At 39.8% G+C, this 21921-nt stretch overlaps 3 protein-coding genes across 5 annotated transcripts; 2 read left to right on the forward strand and 1 right to left on the reverse strand.

Annotated features, from left to right (window-relative positions):
• The first annotated feature begins 4218 nt into the window (after positions 1-4218).
• On the forward strand, positions 4219-6441 carry LOC105691497 (peroxiredoxin-5, mitochondrial-like). Its single transcript, XM_012410011.3, has 4 exons — positions 4219-4588; positions 4656-4790; positions 5352-5483; positions 5695-6441. The coding sequence occupies exons 1-4, from the start codon at positions 4475-4477 to the stop codon at positions 5884-5886; spliced, it is 573 nt and encodes a 190-aa protein (XP_012265434.2). The 5' UTR covers positions 4219-4474; the 3' UTR covers positions 5887-6441.
• Positions 6442-6578: 137 nt separating this feature from the next.
• On the forward strand, positions 6579-14210 carry LOC105691496 (ATP-binding cassette sub-family C member 10). 3 transcript variants are annotated; one of them, XM_048651237.1, is made up of 17 exons: positions 6579-6890; positions 7298-7458; positions 7628-8413; positions 8630-8887; positions 8998-9286; positions 9373-9596; positions 9675-9912; positions 9990-10258; positions 10330-10557; positions 10630-10841; positions 10913-11774; positions 11852-12078; positions 12161-12667; positions 12777-12968; positions 13096-13339; positions 13448-13587; positions 13715-14210. In XM_048651237.1, exons 2-17 carry the CDS (start codon positions 7315-7317, stop codon positions 13830-13832), a joined length of 4938 nt encoding a protein of 1645 aa, XP_048507194.1. In that variant the 5' UTR covers positions 6579-6890; positions 7298-7314; the 3' UTR covers positions 13833-14210. The 3 variants fall into 3 exon arrangements, with proteins under 3 accessions (XP_048507194.1, XP_012265430.2, XP_012265431.2); XM_012410007.3 differs by having other exon boundaries at positions 6579-6838; positions 7252-7458; XM_012410008.3 differs by having other exon boundaries at positions 6579-6838.
• On the reverse strand, positions 13980-14952 carry LOC105691415 (caltractin-like). The gene is made up of 5 exons (XM_012409877.2): positions 14935-14952; positions 14723-14818; positions 14510-14657; positions 14244-14406; positions 13980-14070 (listed from the first exon to the last, which is right to left on the reverse strand). Exons 1-5 carry the CDS (start codon positions 14950-14952, stop codon positions 13980-13982), a joined length of 516 nt encoding a protein of 171 aa, XP_012265300.2.
• Positions 14953-21921: the final 6969 nt, after the last annotated feature.

A 21921-nucleotide genomic window follows, 5' to 3' on the forward strand; every position in this document is an offset into this window, starting at 1 on the left:
GTCCGATAGGAGGCAAAGGAAAGGCGGGTAGCTGTTATATTTTTGTCGGCTCGTCGGTGAACGTTCCGCGGTATGGAGTTCTCTTTAATTGATTCAATCGGTGAAAAACACGCGGAGCGTACGCGACCGCCCCTGCAGGTATAGCTGTTAGCGCTGTGGCAGTGTTGCGCCCTCTTTACCGCGAGCATCGCCGGGAGGCAGCGACGGGTCCCGGCGTAACGAGACGCTGGAGCGAAACTCTAGCCCCCTATTTCCGAGCCGATTGTGAACCCCAACCCCCGACACCCACCCCCCTACTACCGACCACGCGACCGTACATCGTATCCGCATATGTGTGTATACACGTATACATATATTGTATGTATAATACGATCGTGTATGTACGTACCTATAAATGCGTATACAGATTGTAAATTGTGCGCATTTTTATATCGTATGCATCGTTTTCCGAAAAAAAGAAGAAAATCAAAATCAAGTCTTATGGGCACCCCGAGTACTCGAAATATACGTATAGAAGCTGATAGGGTACAGGGTGATACGTTATTTATATATAGCTACATAGATTACTATCTGTATCTATTAATATTACACCCAATAGTTGCTCGTATACATATGATCTCGGTCTGGTGCAGCGTACGGGGTGCGGACTACCAACGAAGTAAATAATCCAGCTTCAATCTTCGGTCGAGCGATGATATTATGTTTAACGAACAAGCCGGATGGGAGGCTTATGGAGATGCAGGTGAGGTAGGGTTACGAGGGTCCTTCACACGCGATCCAATGGCGATTCGACGTCCGAGGCAAGTTGATACAAGTCCCCAACCACGCGGCCGCGGGTTTCCGTAATTAAGAGATTAAACTCTGTTGCCTAACACCCGCTACGCGCTCACGTTACCGCTATAACCGCCCAGGTATACCTACACCTACGTATGTGCTTCCAGGCCGTGGCCACTGCACCACCGCCCTCCGCGTTCCCCTCCATATTTATATGCCTCCCGATATACAGGGTGTACCGTGTCGGTTGGACCATTTCAATTAATCGAGATAATGGACCAGTCTTCTGAAATAAAAAAAATTGCATTCATTTTACTCTCTTGTACGAAAATCTTAGGGCCCAGATGAGGAGAGAGGACTTTCGGCGATATTGGTATCTCATTCGTACAGGTGATTTTATCTAGGTGACACGAGTCGATAACCTGATCACACACAGGCAGCAGCTGATTGAAATACAAATTGTGAAAAATTCAAAATTTGATGAAAACAAGATCCCCTTTTGAGAAAATATATGTATTACCTCTGGTCCCTTATGTACCTTACAATTATAGTTATTTTCATTTCACTCTGCGGACTCTCCCGATCTGGACATCTAGGAGCAGAGAGGTCTGGAGAATTGTGATATTTGAAAAAAAAATCAGAACCAACGACTCGTCGGGATCTAAAAGTATACATAAAACAAATTTATTAGTATATACGTACAATGTATACTGCATTATGCACACCTGTGGATCGTTCTCCAGAGTCGAGTCAGCCTTGTATAAATTTAGTGTATATATTCATATTACATCGCCCTTGGTCTATGCGTAACGCTATACCCATCGAATCCGAATGTCATTATCACCTGCACATATTTCATCTGCGCGTCGTCGCCTATTCATGTGTACTTAGTACACGTACTCATCGCGTTGTACCTATGTGTCTATTAATCCGCTAGCGACGATCGTAAATTCATACACGTATATATAGTAGACTTATAATATAATTAAACGTATGTAATGCATAATTATAAAATATACATAGGTACAACTCTATGTACAGTAGCATGTAAAGGTTTTGTCGTTCCCCAGACTATATAGAGGACAACGCGATCTCGAAGAAAAGTCAATTCAGCATTTCGGTTCAACCCCTGCCGCACGTCATACTTCGGTGTGGAGAATTGAATTCCTAATTGACAGATCCGCCAGCGCGTGCGGAGCTCCGTCTAAAATGTCACATTCTTCCGAGGCGCGGCTATAAAGTGCGCAATGTATTTCTACATTATCTGTATACCAATACACCCATGTGAATTGTTATACGGCAAAAATTAATAAGAGGTGAAAAAAAAAGTAAAGACCAAAAAAGGTGTCCCTAAAATGACACCGCTTCGCGATCTTGGTCCTTCTAAACAATCTTTCAGGTTCTGAAACAAAAATCACTTCCACCTGCAGTTCTGCAAGAACTCATCGTCACTGCATCAAAAAAAATCCAAGTTATTTTCGTACACCCTGCGAAACATTACACAAATTTATTAAAATTGATAAATTTTCATCATATATACATGAATATGTGCCTGTCATATACAGTAACGCGCTTAGGCTTATGGAAGCACAACAAGATGGCGAATAAGCTCGTTACAGATTCCCCTGTCATAAGGGAGTGACATAGACCTGATAATACGGAGATACCTTACAACCGCAACATGGCGCATTTAATCAAGTTATATATATAAATTTGCTGTAAAACATTATCGCAAGATTATGAATAGTATACGGTACACATGTGACAACCGATTGCATAAACATGTAAGGGAAGCCAGATAGGTGTATAACTCATCGTATTAGGATACAGGTATAGGTATATACCTGTTAACTATGTCTACGCCCCTACTATGTGTAACATGAAGTACCTCTAATAAGTGCGACAAGTCCGCGCACTGAAGTCATTTAGAAATGTTACGGTAGATTTTATAGATACGTGCGTAATAAACCCATGACGCGTAGTATCTACAGGTATATCTATACACGCTCATCGCTCGTACGATACCAAAAATATTTCAAGTAATAGACCATTTCAAGGGCAATGATCATAACAATGGTAATAACAAATAATGCACCGCCATGGTGATAATTGTTATACGTGCAATAATAAAGCAAAATAATGAAATAGTTCGGCAGGGCCTATACTACGTATATCGGTTTTCCTAGGCAGAGGTCAGGTAAGTACAGCATCGTAAGATGAAGAAATCGAGCCGATTTTCCGAAGCTTTGATCTCGATTTCTTTCACATACACGCCACAGATCTGATTGGCTCCGAATACAATGACATTGCCGAATAATGTGGATCCGTGCGAGCTGAGGCTGATTGTCCTATAGATGTGCACGAGTAGTAGGTATTATAGGTACGGGTGTTCTATACGAGATTTGCTTTTATACATACACCGACGTATACCCAACAATTATTCAATAGAAGAGCGCTGCTAGCTATAGCTATGGCCATGGGAGGAGCCATTATTGATAAAATAGAACACGGAATATTTTGAAATCTGATCTTTTAATTCGTAAATAGAGATATTATTTCTATTAACGGTAATAATACCTGCTTTATGCCATTCTTATAGCTTTACCCAGCTACGCTACTTACCCACCTACCCACCTTTTCTGTACCTATCCATCTATTCGGCGTCGACGCATACATATATGTATAATATATCCAGACGTGTACCTCGCAAAAGAGTTCTGAGGTACCGCTTTTAATAGCCCGGACATGGGTGGTGCACCAAGCTCGGCGGCTCCAGTTGGTGTCGGATGAAATTTTATACTCACGCCCTTCTGTAATTCCAAGGTCATTATTAACCCTTACAATCGGACTCGGTGATCTGAAGAAAGTAAAAATGAATAGTGTATATTGAATAAAGTGAGGAGAGAAATTCGTTCATCCTTGATTTCTACAATGTTTCTACTACGTGATTTTACGTCGTGCGTTCCTATACTCGGCGATTATTATAATCAGAATTGTTATCATTTATCGAGGCTTTTTCTTATCATCAGTATCGTCATCATCAGCGTCGTCGCAGTGTTTTTATGAACAATTTCAGAAATTGATGAGCCAAGCATGCTACAGCTATATTAATATTCGTAGATTCTTGAAAAAAAAAAAAAAAAACGGTTCATCTAGATCATCGTTTTCTCTTCGCCAACATCAGAATTTGAGCATTTCGGTAATCGACCAATTATTGATCTTTCGTCTTGAACCGAGGAGAGGTGTCCACGCAATGCACCGATGCCGATTGAAGTCCGGTCAGCAGTTGTGTTATACCAGTGCTCTATACGAAAAATATTCGATTCACCCTTCAAGCGCCATCTAACAAAACTTGCAAAAGGGTGATCATTATTCGAATGTCGACGGAATCTCGGGTTATCCGCCGCCGACTTTCGAAAGACACTTCCATCGTCAGTTTCCTCAAACAGTGTCGTTGGCAGTACTGCTCGGCAAACAAATTACTCGTAATTGAATAAATCATTAGTGAATTATTGGCTGAATGACAGAGATAGAGTGACTCCATTCGAATCGTTACGCAATACGCTGTTGTCTCGACATAAGGGTGAAAAGTAAAGGATTTCATATTGCCGACACGGAATATCGGTAAGGTGGTAAGCAGAGACAAGTCATATTGACTATCAAAATCTTGAATCGGTCAATTCCGGATATAATAGCCCCCATGACGCAGATTAGTATTTTCGCTACGTGTTTGTCCCGCTTCATTCAGCCATCGTCTGTCGCCCGGTTCGCTCGTTCTTTTCATCTATCGACAATTAACAATATGGTTATCGCTGTGAGTACGAATCTTTTTAATCATACCCAATATATCTATGGATTAGTAAAGTTTGATTGACGAACAGGTTGGTGATAAACTTCCTTCGGTCGACCTCTTCGAGGACACGCCGGCAAACAAGGTCAATCTTGCCCAACACGCAGCCGGGAAAAAAATCATTATATTCGCTGTTCCTGGAGCTTTTACTCCCGGATGCTCGAAGGTAATATATAAAATTTCCGTTTTTCTGAAAATTTCACATCTATACTCAAGTGTCACCAAATACTATTTGGATGTCACGACTCCACATTTGTGTTATATTCACGTTGTATTGTGCGATTTATGTATTTGCGACATGCCTGAGACTTTCGACCCTACATGACTTAGCACTTGATTGTATTATAAGGTTCCGGTCAACAAATCTACATATTGGTGGTGTTATAATGCCAACATGAGTCATGCATGTTAGTAATCATTATGATATTAGCCAATGGGCATTTAGATGATACCTATTTATCTGTTACATCTTCTGTAACAGGAATCCTTACTGTAAATATTACCACAAGCTTACAAGAAAAGTAGTCGCTGAGATATTCACATCCGTTAGTTTTACACTCGGCATGATTTTATACTTCAGATTTCACAATCTGAATTTGCTGACATAACTTACAACCAAGCGATCTGGTTATGATGGAGTATTGCGCTATAAGTTATCTGGTTAAAACCATGCGATGCTTTCAAGCATCGATAAAGTAAAGGTACTGATTGATGCAATTTTTTTCAGACCCATCTTCCGGGATACATCCAAAAGGCTCCTGAGCTGAAAGCACAGGGTGTTCATGACATTTTCTGCATCGGTGTCAACGATCCGTTCGTTATGTCAGCTTGGGGTAAAGAACACAGTGTTGAAGGCAAGGTATGTTATAGTCGTATACATTTTAATCTACCCTTATCTCAAGCAATGTAAAGTTTAAGATAAGATTTCAATTTCCTCTGAAAAATATGAATCATTACCTACTTCAAACCATGAAATAATGTGGAAAAAATCAGTTCTAATCCACAATGTAGAGTAATCTACAAATCACTGGTCTGATAATATAAATGTTGTATTGCCGTTCTTTTTTCAGGTGCGTATGCTCGCCGACCCAACAGGTGCATTCACAGATGCCCTCGAATTGTCAGTTGATCTCCCAGTGCTTGGGGGTAAACGCAGCAAACGTTACTCTATGGTTGTTGAGGATGGTGTGGTCAAAGAACTTAATGTCGAGCCAGACAATACTGGGCTCTCCTGTTCCCTGGCTGATCGCATACGTTCCTAAACACATCTACAAAACTGATTGTTAGTTACTCCAGACGCTACTTCTATGCCAATATTGGCAATATTCCTTATCTATATCTACTATCCGTACTTCATGGGAGAAGATGGCACATGGGCTCATAATGAATATGGAGTTTTTCAGTCATTTTCACTTTGATCGTCTTTGTTTTTTCTACAGTCAAGTCTACTTTGCTTGAATTTCATTTCAAGGCAGAGATCAGAGATACAGGCTAGACTTCTTATGAAAAATGGCTCCTAAAACTCTTCATTCATTGCCGTTCAGCTTTTTCTCTCCATTTTTCGTAGTCTGCTACAATGTATGGTGAACTTGTGGCATTACATAAAACTGGTCCAAGAATGATTTAATTTGTTGCTAGAGCAGTAGTTTGTTCGTTTGAAGCGATTTGAGTTTTAACCGACGTTGTTGAAGAAAAACATTATAGAAAGAACACAGTTATTATAATGACCATTCGAAATTATCATGCATACACAATTATTTGCCTTATGTTGTGATGACAGTCTGGTAAATAAATATAATGCGTTGTATATAATATTATTCATCGTGTACTTGCATTCTTCGGGATAATCAAACTTAGAATAGTACCTGTAATCTAAGTAATGGTAAGAGAAGAATCACACGAAGTTGCACTTTTGCAAATGTTAGTCAGGTCAACAAAATTATTTCATTTCGAAGCAACTGACTACTGTCAAATGTACGCGCGCACATAGTAAATTGGAAGTCAACCGCAAAACTGTGCTATTTTTTATCTTCTCCAAGAGATGTCCCACGTCACGGTAGGTAACACAATTTGACGGCACGGCTGAATGGTTCGTGACGGCGTGGACCTGTTAAAAAGCGGTTTATTATTTATTTCTTTGTTTAAGAAACAAAGATTTATTAAACAAAGGCGACAATAAGTGACAGATAAATATGACGAATAAATTCTGATGAGGTAATTTGTAGATTGTAGTTGAACTGCTATATTTACAGACTAAGGTGATCATGTGAGTGAGGTTACATTTACTTGTCAAACTCGCTGTAATTCTGAAGATTTTTCATTTATTACCATAAGATAATAGCAAATTTTCCCTATGATCAATCATGTTTGTTTATAAATGTAGTTTTTCATTTTCTATTCAAATGTGAGAATCCAATGCGCCTTAGCGTTGATATTTTGCTTCCCAACTAAGACACATATTGTGTGACTGCTATTATTAATGAGCACTTTAAACTAGCAATTTTCTCAACCTGTGAAATATTTAACAATCAAAGAAAGGAATATCACAATGGTTCAAATTGAATCGATCAATGATTGTATCTTTTCCCAATCAAAAAGCAGTTACTTTTGAGACAAATATTTTCCAGGATGTAAATCTTGAACTGAGCCCTAAGGTAAATGTCTTTTATTCAGACAATAAGCTGGTCAAAATGGACTTTATATGGACGGATGAAAATGGCAATGAGCGATGGCATTGGAACTGGACTGAACTATGTGGAAACAAAGGCAGCATTACACCAATTAATCCAAATACAGACGATCTTGGTATATGCTTTCAGCAGTTATGCCTGCAGGTAAAAATATGTCACAGATATTTTCTTTATTTGGTACTGTAAGCAAAGTGCACATCACGCAAAAATAGCCATATGCCGATGAGAAATGCATCTCTATATATTCCATTAGTTGTGCAATTGATTAGAAACTTGTTCCGAAAACTTTCACTTCTATTTTTTACCTCCACAGGTCCCAGTATTGGTCTTGTTAGCTCTGATATCATCTTTTTATTGTGGGAAGCATACAGCAAATGTATGTAGAGGAAATCGTAGCTACTATGCGATCAATGTCAGACTTTGCTTGACTGCGTGCTTAGTGTTGCTTCCAATAATTAAAGCATATATAATTCTCTCTGATACAACGACTCTTCCGTTACATGTTGAGAATTCAAGTGACAACAGCCATAGCAATATTCTAGATAAGAACAACTTAATTAGTAAAGTTACAACCGAATCCAGTGCACGAAATTTTGTAGTAGAAGCTGAAAATGTAGTGAAGAAAATTGAGAACGGTTTCAATGAAACTGCTATTTTTGTCGAGGGTATTTTTGGAAACAATGATAGTATCACACGAGCTCACAGAAGTATTCCTGACTTTGAAAAACGGCCAAGTATTCATGTAAATTCGAAATATGAGGACAAAGCAACTGCGGCTAAGCCTATTGATTATTTAGTAGCTGGTACCGAAGGTATAGCATGGATGGTCCACTTTTGTTTTCTTTTCGGTCTACTGCGAGGAAATGGATGTAATCCACGGGGTCCAATTTCCATACGTGTTCTGCTTTTCTTGTTAATTGGTGTTTCCATATTGCTACTACGTTCACATGTCAAACATATCTCTGAGAACGACGTATTACCAAATCTCTCGCTTGGATTCAGCATAACGACTGTTACACTTTTAATCCTGTATGGATTGACGCTCATCCCAGGCAATGATAATAATAACCTGGCTGGGCGTGGAGCAGGATATGGACAGGTGAGTAATCACTCATAATTAATTATGATCTGGAAAATTTGATGTATCAGTAATTTCACTTTTAGTTATAAGCAATATGGTTCCATTTTGGCCCTCTTAAACTTCTGAGAGTTCTGTCTCTCATCAACTATTATGCCATTCTGTGATATTTACTGACTGTGACTCTTAAACAAACATCGATACTCTGAATCAGCTCAAAGAAGAGTCTTATTGCAGATAGGAGAGCATACAGCTTTGCTGAACACTCCGAATTCCTCTTACATACGTTTTCTTGAAGAGCAGGATCCGAGTTACCTCGGAACTGCTATGGAAGATGTAACGTTACTTTCTAAGTTGTTCTTTCATTGGGTAACACCGCTCATGCAGAAAGGTGTAAAAGGTCTGCTGAATCATCCTGATGATTTATATGACCTTCCGGAACATGTCAGCACTGCTGGCATTGGCCATGATGTTGATGGGTACTTGCATAAGAAGGTGAAGAGATTGAAAACGAGAATTTCTCTATTCGTATAAGCATAGCGCGAAATTTTGGTTTTCATTAAGCTCTAGTGGACTCAACTTAATTACAAGAATTTATATTTTAGACGGTAGTACAAAGGGAAGGCTATGACAGTATAGCTACAACTTCGATAGCACGAACTCCAGAGACGGAAATTATTTCTGTAGAGACAAACTTCTCTTTACTAAGACTGTTACACAAGTGCTTTGGTGTCCAATTTTACGCCGTTGGAATCCTAAAGTTTGTCGCAGATTGTTCTGGCTTCATGGGTCCCATGCTGTTAAATAGACTAGTTGGGTTCATTGAAGATAAAACTGAACGAATGGCACTTGGATATCTGTATGCATCGTTACTCTTTTTTACAACATTGATAGGTGATTGATCTGTTCAAGTTAATAGTTGACGATTGCCCCTGACATATGGATCTCATAGATGTAGTTTATCGAAAATCTTGTTTCAGGTGCTTTTTGCAACTCACATTTCTCCTTTTGGATGTCAATTGTTGGATTAAAAATTCGAGCTGCAATAGTCACTTTGGTTTACAGAAAAACTTTGCATTCGTCAAATGCCAAATTGACCCAAGAATTTACTTTCGGTGAAATTGTTAACTTCATGAGTACAGATGCTGACAGAATAGTAAACAGTTGTCCAAGCTTCCATTCATTTTGGAGTATTCCACTACAGGTAAAGTCATTTGCTTGAAATGTTCACTGATTTATGGTCTTAATTGGAGACTTTCAATAATTACTCATATGTTTGTAGCTGGTGGTGACATTGTATCTTCTATACGTTCAAATAGGAGTGTCGTTTGTTGCCGGTGCTATTTTTGCTATAATTCTGATTCCCATCAATAAATATATTGCGAATAAAATTGGTGCTTTGAGTACAAAGTTGATGGATTGCAAAGATCAAAGGGTCAGACTAATGGGCGAAGTGTTGCGAGGTGTGACAACGATAAAATTCAATGTCTGGGAGGAGTATTTCCTAGGAAGAATATTGAGTAAGTATAATACTGTGTCCCTACACACATGAACATTCTTCAGGTATGCAAGAAAAAACAAACTTCCATTATTGTAGAACATAGAGAGAGTGAAGTGAAATACTTAAGGGGCAGAAAATATTTGGATGCCTTATGCGTATACTTTTGGGCTACAACACCTGTACTAATATCTATACTCACATTCACCACATATACTTTACTCGGAAATGAGTTGGATGCTAAGACAGTTTTTACAAGCATGGCATTATTAAACATGCTGATTGGGCCGCTGAATGCTTTTCCATGGGTATTGAATGGCCTTACTGAGGCTTGGGTTTCAGTGAAAAGAATTCAAAAGTTGTTAGACGTAAGTAACATTGATCATTCCAAGTTACTCTTGGATACGAGTTTTATAATGTTTACGAATTTTATTCACAGCTACCGGATCTGGATGAGTCTTCGTATTATACGGACCCACCTGTGGGAACGGATGTTATGTTGAGAAATGCATTCGTTAAGGTGAATACTCAGCAGGTCTTCTTGCCTCCTGTTACTGACATGTCCGACGTAGTAAGCCCAGCATCTAGTTCAGATAGCCGAAAGATTGTCACGTTTCAGGATGACAAGTCATTCTCTTTGCGCGACATTAATATCACAGTGCAAAAGGTAAATGTACTATCAACAATACATAATAAATGTTTCACAGAAAAAAAATATTAACGAGTCGTGAACGTACAGGGCCAATTAATAGGGATTATGGGAAGAATCGGAAGTGGAAAGTCTACGTTGTTGGAGGCTATTCTAGCTGAAATCACAAAAGAAGAAGGTATTATTGCTGTGAGTGACTTGGACCGAGGTTTTGGATATGTGAAACAAACTCCATGGCTGCAACGAGGCACAATTCGTGATAATATTTTGTTTGGCAAGGCTTATGACTACAACAAATATAAGTAAGTGATTTGAGTGAAAGGGGATTTTCTTAGAATTATCTCAAAACTCATCATAATTATTACTTGTTCAGGACCATTTTAAAGGCTTGTGCTTTAACCGATGACCTGAACAACTTGCCAAAAGGCGATTTAACTGGGGTTGGTGAATCAGGTGATACGTTGAGCGGAGGTCAAAAAACTCGAGTAACTTTAGCTAGAGCCGTATACGCTGACAAAGATATTTATCTTCTCGATGATATACTAGCAACTCTAGATCTAAAAGTAGGAAACTATATTTTCCAAAATGTTATACTTGGTCTACTTAAAGACAAAACAAGAATTTTGTGTACACATCACACCCGGTATTTAATACACGCCGATCTAGTGGTAGAAATGTCTGGGGGTAAAGTCATAAATCAAGGAAAGCCCAGTGATATATTACCAGACTTGGAGGATTACTTGTTGGCGTCAGAGTCATTAGAGTCTGATCTTGATGTACCTTCTGTGAAAGAGTTGGTCGAAAATATTCACGACCCAGATTCAACCGACCAGGATTCTCTGCTGGAAGAAGAACATTTCGAAAGAGGAACCGTACGGTTTAAAGTTTATACATCCTACTTAAAGTCAATCGGCAGTTATTTGACGATATCAATTTTCCTGTCGATGTTATCAATGCAACTCTCGAGAAATATTACAGACTTATGGATATCCTACTGGGTTACTCACATGAATACTACCATCAGCCCGCTTAATAACTCTGATCAAATGGTTGGAAAATATTTTGCCTTCTTAGACATTTCTGAAACAAGCGGTCTCAATTATTATTTGACAATTTATGGAATTTTTGCTGCTGTCAATTCCGTTTGCACGCTCGTAAGAGCATTTTTATTCGCATATGGAGGAATTCAAGCTGCGGTTGCCATTCACAGGCAGCTTTTGAAAGTGATATTAAAGGTAATCCAGAAAAAATAAAATTCTATTTAGTTGCAGAGTTTGTCGAAACTGTTCAAACAAATATTTGATGATTATAGGCGAGAAGTACCTTCTTTGATATCCATTCTCTTGGAAGAATATTGAATAGATTTTCATCTGATACTTACACAATTGATGATTCGCTGCCGTTTATCGCAAATATCTTACTTGCTCAATTTTTCGGACTAATGGGTTCGATTATCATCACTATCTATGGTTTGCCATGGATATTGTTAGTCTTGGCACCTCTTGTCCCTATGTATCACGGGCTACAAAATCATTACAGGTAATTTCGGAGACTTTTAAGGTAGGCAAAGCTAATAATTGCAGTAATAATCAAAAGCAATACATCTTTGCATTCCCAACAGACTTACTTCTCGAGAATTAAAGAGACTCTCAAGTGTTACTTTGTCTCCGATGTACAGTCATTTCGATGAAACTCTTCAAGGCTTGACAAGTATCAGGGCCTTCAGAGCAACGGCTCGTTTCAAAAGAGAAAATGAACTATTCATAGAAGCCAACCAGAAATCGCAATTCGCGTCTATGGCAGCAGCACAGTGGCTAGGATTGAGATTACAATTCATAGGTGTAGCCCTTCTGGGTGGAGTCGCTGTGATAGCAGTTCTCCAACATCAGTTTGATATTGCTGATCCTGGACTGGTTGGTTTGGCGATCGCCTATGCTCTTTCCGTGACTGGCCTCTTGTCAGGTGTTATTAACGCCTTCACCGAGACTGAAAGAGAAATGATTGCAGTCGAAAGGGTGAAACAATATTTGGAAAATACTCCAACAGAACCCTCGGCTGGTGCTCACCCACCTTACGGCTGGCCTAGCCAAGGTGTCATTGAATTCAAAGATGTCGTCCTAAAGTACAGGTGAGTGAAAGTAATCCAGTTAGAGCTGTAGTAGAGTTTCTGGATTGAGAATTGTGCTATCATTGAATTAATGTCGTGAAATTAGATAGATAAAGCAAAGTTTTTATAGGGACCATCTAACACCTTCACTACTCAGAGTTTCTTTCTCGACAAGACCTGCGGAAAAGATCGGAGTAGTTGGACGAACGGGAGCTGGAAAAAGCTCCATTTTGGTTTCGTTATTCAGGTTGCTCGATATTGAATCAGGGGAAATACTAATTGACAATGTGAATACCAAACAACTTAGCTTGAAGGCGTTGCGGTAAAGTATACTATTTAATGGACCGCTTTTTGCACTATTTTCAGGATAATTGTGAATCTAAATCCAGATAACGAATATGCCAGTTCAAAATAACATTTGCTGTAATTAATTTTGTTAATTTTTACAGGTCTCGTTTATCAATAATTCCGCAGGATCCATTTTTGTTTTTGGGTACGATTCGCGAAAATATCGATCCATGGAATCAGTACCCTGATGCTCAAGTTTACAAAGCATTGGAAAAATGCAAAGTCCACTCTTTGGTCTACCGCATGGGTGGACTTGGTGCGCTGGTCGATGAAGGTGGCAAGAATCTAAGTGTTGGGCAAAAACAATTGTTCTGCCTAGTCAGAGCTATTTTACATAATGCAAAGGTGATTTTGCCGCTGTCACTTCGTTCCCTTCTTACATCGCAGCGCCCTTTTTTTACTTGAGAAATGACACTTATAACTTTAATGATCGAAGGTTGATTTTTTTCACAGATTTTGTGCATCGACGAAGCAACTGCTAATGTCGATCAAGAAACTGATAAGTATATTCAATCGACGATAAAGTCTTCGTTTAGAAGCGCGACTGTAATAACAATTGCTCATCGTATACGGACAATTATGCACTGCGACAGGTGAGTACTTTCATTTAATAAGGTGTACAAATACATGTTAAGATGCTGGAGATTTATAAATTTCACATGCTCGATGGTGGGCGAATTATAATTGAAGATATTAATGGTTAATAATTATTGCTAACAGGGTTTTAGTGATGGGTGACGGTGAAGTTCTTGAATTTGATGAACCAGATATACTGATTCAAGATCAGACTTCGTATTTTTATCAGTTAGCTAGCCAAGAATTTTCAGACCAAGAATAATGTAACATGACCGAAGTTGAGTCATTCGATCATCTTACAGAATTCTAATCTGCGATAGTTCCTCTTTATACATTCAAGAAAATTGTGTTTGTTTTTATTATGATATGTGAAACGGAAGACGGATGAAATGAGATCATAGAAAAAAATTCATTCATTGAATCGCAGTTCCCTCATCATCTCTTCAAATACTCTGACTAAGTATCTAGAGTAATCTGAACTGAACGAGCTGTAAGAGCTCCTAAACGTTGTATGAATAGCCATATTAGTTTTAGTTCACGTTATTCGTAAAAAAGAGATTACATACATGCATGTTTCAAATATATATATTTATACATATTTTTAAACGAAAGATGAATAAAAAAAATAAAACGAAGAGAACACATTGCGCTACCGTCTCTGTCTTTGCCTTACAGCTTTTGATGTCGCATCATTGCTATAAACTCGTCCATTCCTATAAATCCTCTCCTGCAACGATCGAATTCTTTGAAAGCACTCTCGATAATTGCGGTAGATTTTCGCAGATCCACGTCTTTTGCCGCGGTCAAAAGGTCCTCCAATACCAGGTAGCCTTTAACTACAGAGAATATACTTTTTTATTTTTGTCTCTTTGTTTATCTACCCATCATTCTCTGAAAGTTGCAATCAAATTTTACACCATCCGCGCTCGGTTCACCTACAATTCTTATCGAGGCGCATAAAAAGGAATTCCGGATCCACCGCATTATTGTTACCATCAAGACTCTTTCTGACGCACATTTTAAATTCATCTAGTGTGATTGAACCCTTGGGGTTCGTATCTCTGGCGAATATCATCTTCACATAAGTCTGTCGTAGTATGAAATTATTAGCGATTTTCCAATCTGTTATTATCTGTATCTTCTAATGCCTACTTTTTCCGGACAATATCCGAAGACTGCGGTCATCGCAACTTTGAACTGATGTTTCGTTAGGAAGTTTTTTCTCTCTACATCAGCGTATTCAAAAGCCTGCAGTATGGAAAAAACGTCGTTGTGTATTCATGTAACCACTCCACAAGTTTGTAAGCGATTATTTCGAATTCTGTGATTTGCAGGGTTGCATTCCGCCATAAATTTTGTCTCACCTTGCGGGCGCGGTCCATGTTAAGGGGTTGACGGATCTTGACCGTTAACCCAAGACCCCGAAACTACGTCAAATTGAGCAGAAACTCCGAAACTTTGGCTCGGTTGGCCAAACAATTGTTTCGTGACGGGGATATCTTCCTAACAAATGACGTCGTTAGCTGCATTGTTCTTGTTTGTCGAAGCTGTAATGGTACATGGGGTAGTAACGCTGCTATCCTAATACTTTACTACAATCGCGTTCAGTGTGTTACGCACGTAACAAGGTCTTCCAAAGTAATTCTAAAATTTATATTCTTTTCTTCTCAATGCATTTCAGACCCTCATTAGATTTTTTTTTTAAATACACCCCGCCAGGTCTGTGGCCTTTAGGGTGTGATTATTATTAGCATGAATATAGCTTGTCTACACATGTATGTACATCAAATTAAATGATCAGAATTAGCGATCGAAGGGGGTTTGAATGTTGGTTGCAGCCCCACTGGGTGTATCGCGCTAACTTTTGCTTCCATATCCTCCGTTAGGTTCTCTACCTAAATGATGGGCAATTAAAAAAAGCGATCCGTAAATTAGCCAGCGTTGCAGCTCATTAGTTTTCATCGCCTTATAAAGAAGACATAGTCAGCGAATGCCTCGTTGAAATCCGCAACCGAGTCTAAATGAATACTCCGGGAACGAACCGATATTGTAAGTCGAATGAATGAGAAGCGAGGAAAAGTGCATTTCAATGTATGCGCTATACACGTTTACCCCAAGGTAACTCATCACCCACACATGTTCCCTCAGGCGTCGCAAGCTGCATTCGAACAAAAATAAATTAAAAAAAAACAAGTAAAAATAGTACGGGCGTCGTATTTCTTCCCGCGAATCGCGGGCGTCTGCCGGATAAAATTGTTTCAATCGAGGAGCTCCTGTACCTACAGGAGTGGTGTCACAGTTGAAGTATTAAACAAAGAGTTGCAACAGCAACTGTATGTTACATGTATATCTCACACGTGTCGTCGCAGACGCATTTGCTTTGTATAGATAATGAATAATAATCAAGAGTCGCGAACGATTCTTGCGGTAATTGCACAAAATACGTATACGTAGGATGAGAACTGTTAGAAAGTGAAGCGGATGTTTTATGGCCAGATACATATACCTATGTAGACATACTTATAAGTATAGTATATTTTCATGTGTTTGGTATCCGGAGAAAAAATAAGAACATAAAAAATCTCGGAAAATGATAAAAAATGAAAAGTAAAATGGGTGAGGGAAAAATCTCGACGGGTTTAGTCAAACGCACAGGGCGTTTGTAATTATACGCTTGTAATTATACTATAAATCCCACCTAACTACTGCAACCGCGCTCTATGTGTGCTAGGCCTTGCTGCAGGTTCGTCGCGAGTCATTAATTACTTTGCAAAAACGTATCAATTATTATTTTAATGACGTCTTACAGGCGTCTGTATATTTACGTATAGGTATATTATACGTATATATGTTTTATTAATTTTTTCATTTTTAACGAGATTCGCCGCTGCAATTTTTATACGTATACATGCCTATATGTATATGTATTTGCAATGGGGATCATGCACCGGCACCGCTCTAGGTATGAATTTTTTTTTTTTTCACTATACCTGCGTTATTCGCACTTTGTAAAAATATACACACAAGTATTTATGTAGAATAATAATGTACGCACAGCTATCTTTACCTGTAATTATCTCGTGTATATGGTGCAGCGCGTATGCTCCCGGGGCAAAACTGCACGGATACATCAAAGATCCGCAGGTACTAATTGATACGATCTCAACCGAACAAGGGGATGATTAATTACGTGCCTTACGGTTCGTTATTATCACGTAATCCTCCGGCGGATTTATGAGGTGGCGAGATATTACTCATTCTCATAATGAAGTTCGTCCAAAGATGTATTTACTGTTGCAGAAGGTGAAAATAAAATCACATTTCAAAGAACGAAAGTTTGCTGTACGGTGGGGATAAGACCAAAAAGAGGCGTGAAAGATTTTCGTCCATCAGCCTCCCTTAAAACATCGTATACAGCGATCAATTGATTCGTGTCGAGTTGTGAGATTCTTCGAAATTCTTTTTCTATTTATTTATTTTTGCTTTTTTGTCATCGAGTTTTGAAAAAGTGCGGTTCATCCCTGAATTTGACAAATTGAGGACAAATGAACAGCTGCTACCATTTAGCGGTCACGGGGCAATAGGCGCGCATACCTCATTAAAATTGACTTCCCGCAGATGCTGCGGACTAAAACCACGAGCATGAACCAATTCCCCCCGGAGTAGGAACTTTTAGTTTCGAGTCTTGGGATAATTTAGAAAGTGCCATGTAGCTTGAAATAAACCCCCCCCGCTTGCCTGCGGCATGGTTATTGCTATACTCGGTGGGTTTTTTCTCAGATAAGTTCCTTTTTTTTTTCTCCTCATGAGAACACCCCGATTTTTATCCATACCCTGTCCCATAGCTCTCTCTCGTTGTCTAGGTCACGACCTAGATGTATTATACCCATAATTCAAATCTTTTTATACCACGTAGAGAAGTGTTACAACACAGCAGCGGCTCAGATTCGAAAAGATATTATATTCCAGTATATCCCTTACAAATATACGAGATATACGGGCAGAAGTTTTTCTCACATTTTTTTGTCGTCTCAGAATGCGTCTTTGATATTTTATTAGTCTCACTTGTCTTCATTTTTTTTCGTCGATTTTCGTCCCAGAGCTTTCCAGACGTGAATATCGAGAACCTGCGGGATTAGGACGTACAATATTTTTGACTAATAGCCGGAATCCGAATTTAATGAAGCCAAGTTTTTCTCCATGCAGGATATCCGATCTGATTGTTATTTATTTTGCTCGAGGTGTTAACACCCCTGCGCTGGCAAATAAAGTTGTGGAATACCGAGAAGAGGATATAAGTTAAGCAAAAATCTTGAAATATTACGTGAAACGATGTTCGTTTGCAGGCGGACTGTTTCTGGCGCCGTACAGCTGAGGTGGAGTATACCAGTAATAATAATAAGGGAAGAAACATCGGCAGCTTCAAAGAGCGTGCGGGTAACCTTATACTCGTACTTATTGCTTTTGGTGTATTAATAACATAAATATTTGAGTAAGCTGTGCCGCTGCCGTTGCCCTCCGTACTGGAAAGTAAAACGTCGGTAGTCGTTTCTTCGTTATTTTCTTACTCCTGCGTAACGTTCTTTCTTTATTTAATTCGTTATCCTTCGCGCTATTTCTTTCTCTCCAGCTTCTGCGGCACGTTCGTAATTCCTGCGGTTTCTCAAGCTTGCACTTTATGGGAAGAATACATAGGTATATTTTTTAACGTTTCACGGGCCGTTGGATTCGTCCCCCATCCGCGCGTGGAACACCGTTCTTCGCGTTGCGCTGCAGCACATGCGTTGTAAATTTTTGTACTCATTATATCCAGCGAACGAGTAAATGATCTCGGTAATTTTTGACAAAGTACAAAAAACTCCTGGTTGATTTTTCCTAAGAACAGGGTTGAAAAAAAAATTCTCAAATTCAGAGGCGGAGAGTTCGCCGTCTCGAAATATTTTCCTGGGGCGGAAAGCTTGACCCGTTTCGCGTAGGTATAATAAAACGGTGACTCCCCAAGGCTTTCTGCCGCGTAGAACCGATTAAACCGTTTTCCACAAAATGGCGTATAATTGTCCGTTCGATTTTTGTAAAGTGAGTCGAGGATATATAGCTCCGACCTCAAATCAACGGGGGCGAAGGGGAGATCAAAGAGTCGCTTCGTCGAAGATCGTTCACTGGAATTAACCGATATGTCTCACCGCTGATGTCATGTGGTTTTCCGTACTCGTAATTTTGGTGTTCGTCGTACGGGTGATTTTTTTTCGAGCTTTTTCACTATTGAACGATCGTTTTTTCGGCGACAAGTGTATTTTTATACGACGAAAACTTTTGTTTTTGCGAACATTTTCTTCATCTGCCGATGGATAATTGGGGTCGTGGGGCTGTTTCCTTCTTTCGACTTTTTTTCTGACTTCCGCTTCCTCTTCTTCTTCATCTCCTTCTCGCCGCAACCGCGGAAAGTGGCTTATTTCACAGATGAATGAATTTCGTGCCCCCGTGACCCTTTTATACCTACCCCAGACGCTACCGATCGCGGTCATTGATCCCGTCCAAAAATTCCAATATTCATGCATGAATATTCCCTCGGAACATCTTCGAGGACACGCAATCTAGCGACGGCTCGATTTGAATCGTGAATTCCGAATGAAAAAAACGCCCGACTTTAAATTTACCTAAGCTGAGATTATATTTTTTGTAATTGCAACCGAAATACCCTATAGTGACGCCGTGATTCTTCTTTCAAGGTAGCTCGCCCGACTACTCGTGGAGGACTCGGGACACCCTCGAATTTATGGTCGGACGAACGGCTGACCCTGATAAAAGGAACGAATCTTTTCGCTCCCTCATAGTTGCTGCTGCTGCTGCTGCTGCTGCTGTGTGTTAACCGAACAAAGGTAAGACTCGTATTCACGGTCGACGAACGGTGTTCGTTTCCCCTTCGTATCCTGAGGGAAAGGTGAATGAAAGAAGCTTCAAGACTCTCTGCTTCGCCATCTCATCCTACTTCTCCGAGACTTTAGCTCCTTGAATTTTCAGTAGGTGAAATTAAAGCGATGAGAAAGGATAGAACGATCCGCGACGTGTCGCATATAACGGGTATATAAGATATCGAACCTCCGTAATTTTGTATCCGCCCCCAGATCATCCGAACTTATACTTTCCGCCAACTTTTCCCTCGCGAATCGATAGATGTGAAGCTAAGATGTATTCCACCTGGATTCTACCTCTCGCGGAGAAGGTAAAAATAGTTTGAAACTCGTGCGCTTCGCTGTTTGCCGAGAAGAAATTAAAAATTCCAATGTTCCGGAAGGTATGAGTATACGTATATATACGCGTCGTGTATACATCTTGTAATATGAATAATGCAATTAAGTTTTTTTATTTATTTTTTAATTTTTTTTCAACAATTCTTATTCTTCTTCGCGTTATTTTATAAGCCAAAGCTGAATTTGTGATTATTATATTTCGGAGGGAATCGAGCGAATGGTTTTTCTTTTCGTTATCCGCACATATTGACACTATCTTCCGTTTCCGCCGCCGAGTGGATGTATGTACCTTGCATATAAAATCTGCTTCGTGGTGCCGCAGCGGCGACGATATACATAGTATAGGAGCCGGGGTGAAGTGTCGCACACTTCTCGGTGTCCTCGCCTGTTGCGAAATCCGCTCAGCTGCCGAGGCGGCAGTTTATATCGTTAAACTTGTTGAATCTTCACGTTTCAAGTCTCGCCCACCGATATCCGTGCGGAGACCTCAAGTCAGGCTTAGCGATCGATAAATTCACGTGGCGCGGGTTAAAGATCGCCATTAATTACATTTCAGGAGTCTAAGATTGCGAAGGAACAAAAAAGTTGCCGAACATGTTCGAAGGCACTTGTTGATAAAATCCTCAGGGCACATGTGGGTATATATACTCGATACGACGACGTTAGGTGAACTTTACTGCAGTCAAAGGGTTAAAGCGGGAGCATTTTCGAGGCGGGGTAACGCCGCGGTATGTGTATAGTACACGTGATACACGTTCGTATACGATATTATATATATTACACGCATACCTGTACAACGTGTACGTTAGTCGAGGAAAGCTGACTTTAAGCCTGAAACAGCCGGCATTTCACTCGACTCCTATATGCCCTCAGGTATTTCCGTTGGCGGCGTTATTTTACCCGCAAAGGAATTAATTTGCGGAGCGAATACCGTACGCGTTTCATATACATATGTATACCTATAACTCCGTACGTCCGTACGCCTTGTAGGTTTACACTACATGTTACACACAAATTCATAAATAAATAAATAAATGAACAGGTAGCTGTATACCTGCATAAGCACAGGCAACATCGGGAGACATCGGGAGTAATATTCTAAATGCGTCGGAGATGATACCGTCCGGAATAAAATTTGAACGAGTAACGATAAGATATAGGCAGTCGTCGGGCGGACCGTGAGACGGAGGAGATTGGAAAATAACGAGAGAAAAAAAAAACAAAAACAAAAAAGAAAAACCAAATGGGAAGAGACGTGGGTGTGACGGAGTCATTTCACTAATTCACCGGAACCTCTCGACTATGTATTATACGTAATACGTGTAATACGTACGTACGTACCACTAACAGTGCAGTAACAGTGGGAGTAACCGGCAACAGTAGCAACAAGGGAGATTCCATCCACCTCAATTCTGGAAAGAAGAAGTCTCGGAAGGTATGAGCTTTCGGAGCAGAAAACAAAAGAGTAGCGCGCAACCTGGTGTGGGTGTGATGTTGGTAAAGCCACTGCGAAGAAGATGAGGAAATTCTCTCTCATTTTCATCCCCCGAGCCAACGCCGGCGTCCTCCACCCTTTGCACTCCATCGATTATATTATTTTCTCATAGGTTATTTCACCCCCGTAAAACTATGTCATAGCTGATATATCTGTCGCGGGCACTCGTATATCCGCATAAGCTTTATTTGTAGCTTGTCGTACGTAACTCGCGGAAGAACGGGGGGAAAATAAGCGAAACAAAAAATGAACTAGAAAAAAATTACACATGCATAATAACGGTTTTCCGAAGAATAGTTGGCGACCAACACGTATAAAGTACATCTGGGACGTTTCCATACGTATGTACGTACGTGTTTATTCGAACACCGACATAGGTAGTATCTAGCATAGCTCAGAAATCATTGTTTTACGCACCAATGCGATACCGCACATGCGACACGAACTCGAATCTTTGCCAGAGATTGACGAAGCAGATGCAAACTATGATTTCTCCGGGTTGCATGACGCTCAATTTTTTTTCTTCTCTTTTCTTTCCTTCCACAACGTAGGAAACGGAAAAACGAACCCTCTTGGTCGGATACTTTGTGCGGAATGAGAACACT

Source organism: Athalia rosae, chromosome 2 (genome assembly GCF_917208135.1).
Source record: "Athalia rosae chromosome 2, iyAthRosa1.1, whole genome shotgun sequence".
Lineage (NCBI taxonomy): Eukaryota > Metazoa > Arthropoda > Insecta > Hymenoptera > Athaliidae > Athalia > Athalia rosae.

What these genes read in the sequence shown, in the direction of transcription:
- LOC105691497 (XM_012410011.3), top strand. Translation starts at nt 4,475, where the DNA reads ATGACGCAGATTAGTATTTTCGCTACGTGTTTGTCCCGCTTCATTCAG. An exon ending in TTACTCCCGGATGCTCGAAG is followed by an intron (nt 4,791 to 5,351) that starts GTAATATATAAA and finishes AATTTTTTTCAG; the next exon opens with ACCCATCTTCCGGGATACAT. An exon ending in AACACAGTGTTGAAGGCAAG is followed by an intron (nt 5,484 to 5,694) that starts GTATGTTATAGT and finishes TTCTTTTTTCAG; the next exon opens with GTGCGTATGCTCGCCGACCC.
- LOC105691496 (XM_048651237.1), top strand. Translation starts at nt 7,315, where the DNA reads ATGGACTTTATATGGACGGATGAAAATGGCAATGAGCGATGGCATTGG. An exon ending in TTTCCTAGGAAGAATATTGA is followed by an intron (nt 9,913 to 9,989) that starts GTAAGTATAATA and finishes CCATTATTGTAG; the next exon opens with AACATAGAGAGAGTGAAGTG. An exon ending in TTTTGAAAGTGATATTAAAG is followed by an intron (nt 11,775 to 11,851) that starts GTAATCCAGAAA and finishes TGATGATTATAG; the next exon opens with GCGAGAAGTACCTTCTTTGA.
- LOC105691415 (XM_012409877.2), bottom strand. An exon ending in TATGCGCCTCGATAAGAATT is followed by an intron (nt 14,407 to 14,509) that starts GTAGGTGAACCG and finishes TATTCTCTGTAG; the next exon opens with TTAAAGGCTACCTGGTATTG. An exon ending in ATGATGCGACATCAAAAGCT is followed by an intron (nt 14,071 to 14,243) that starts GTAAGGCAAAGA and finishes TACAACGTTTAG; the next exon opens with GAGCTCTTACAGCTCGTTCA.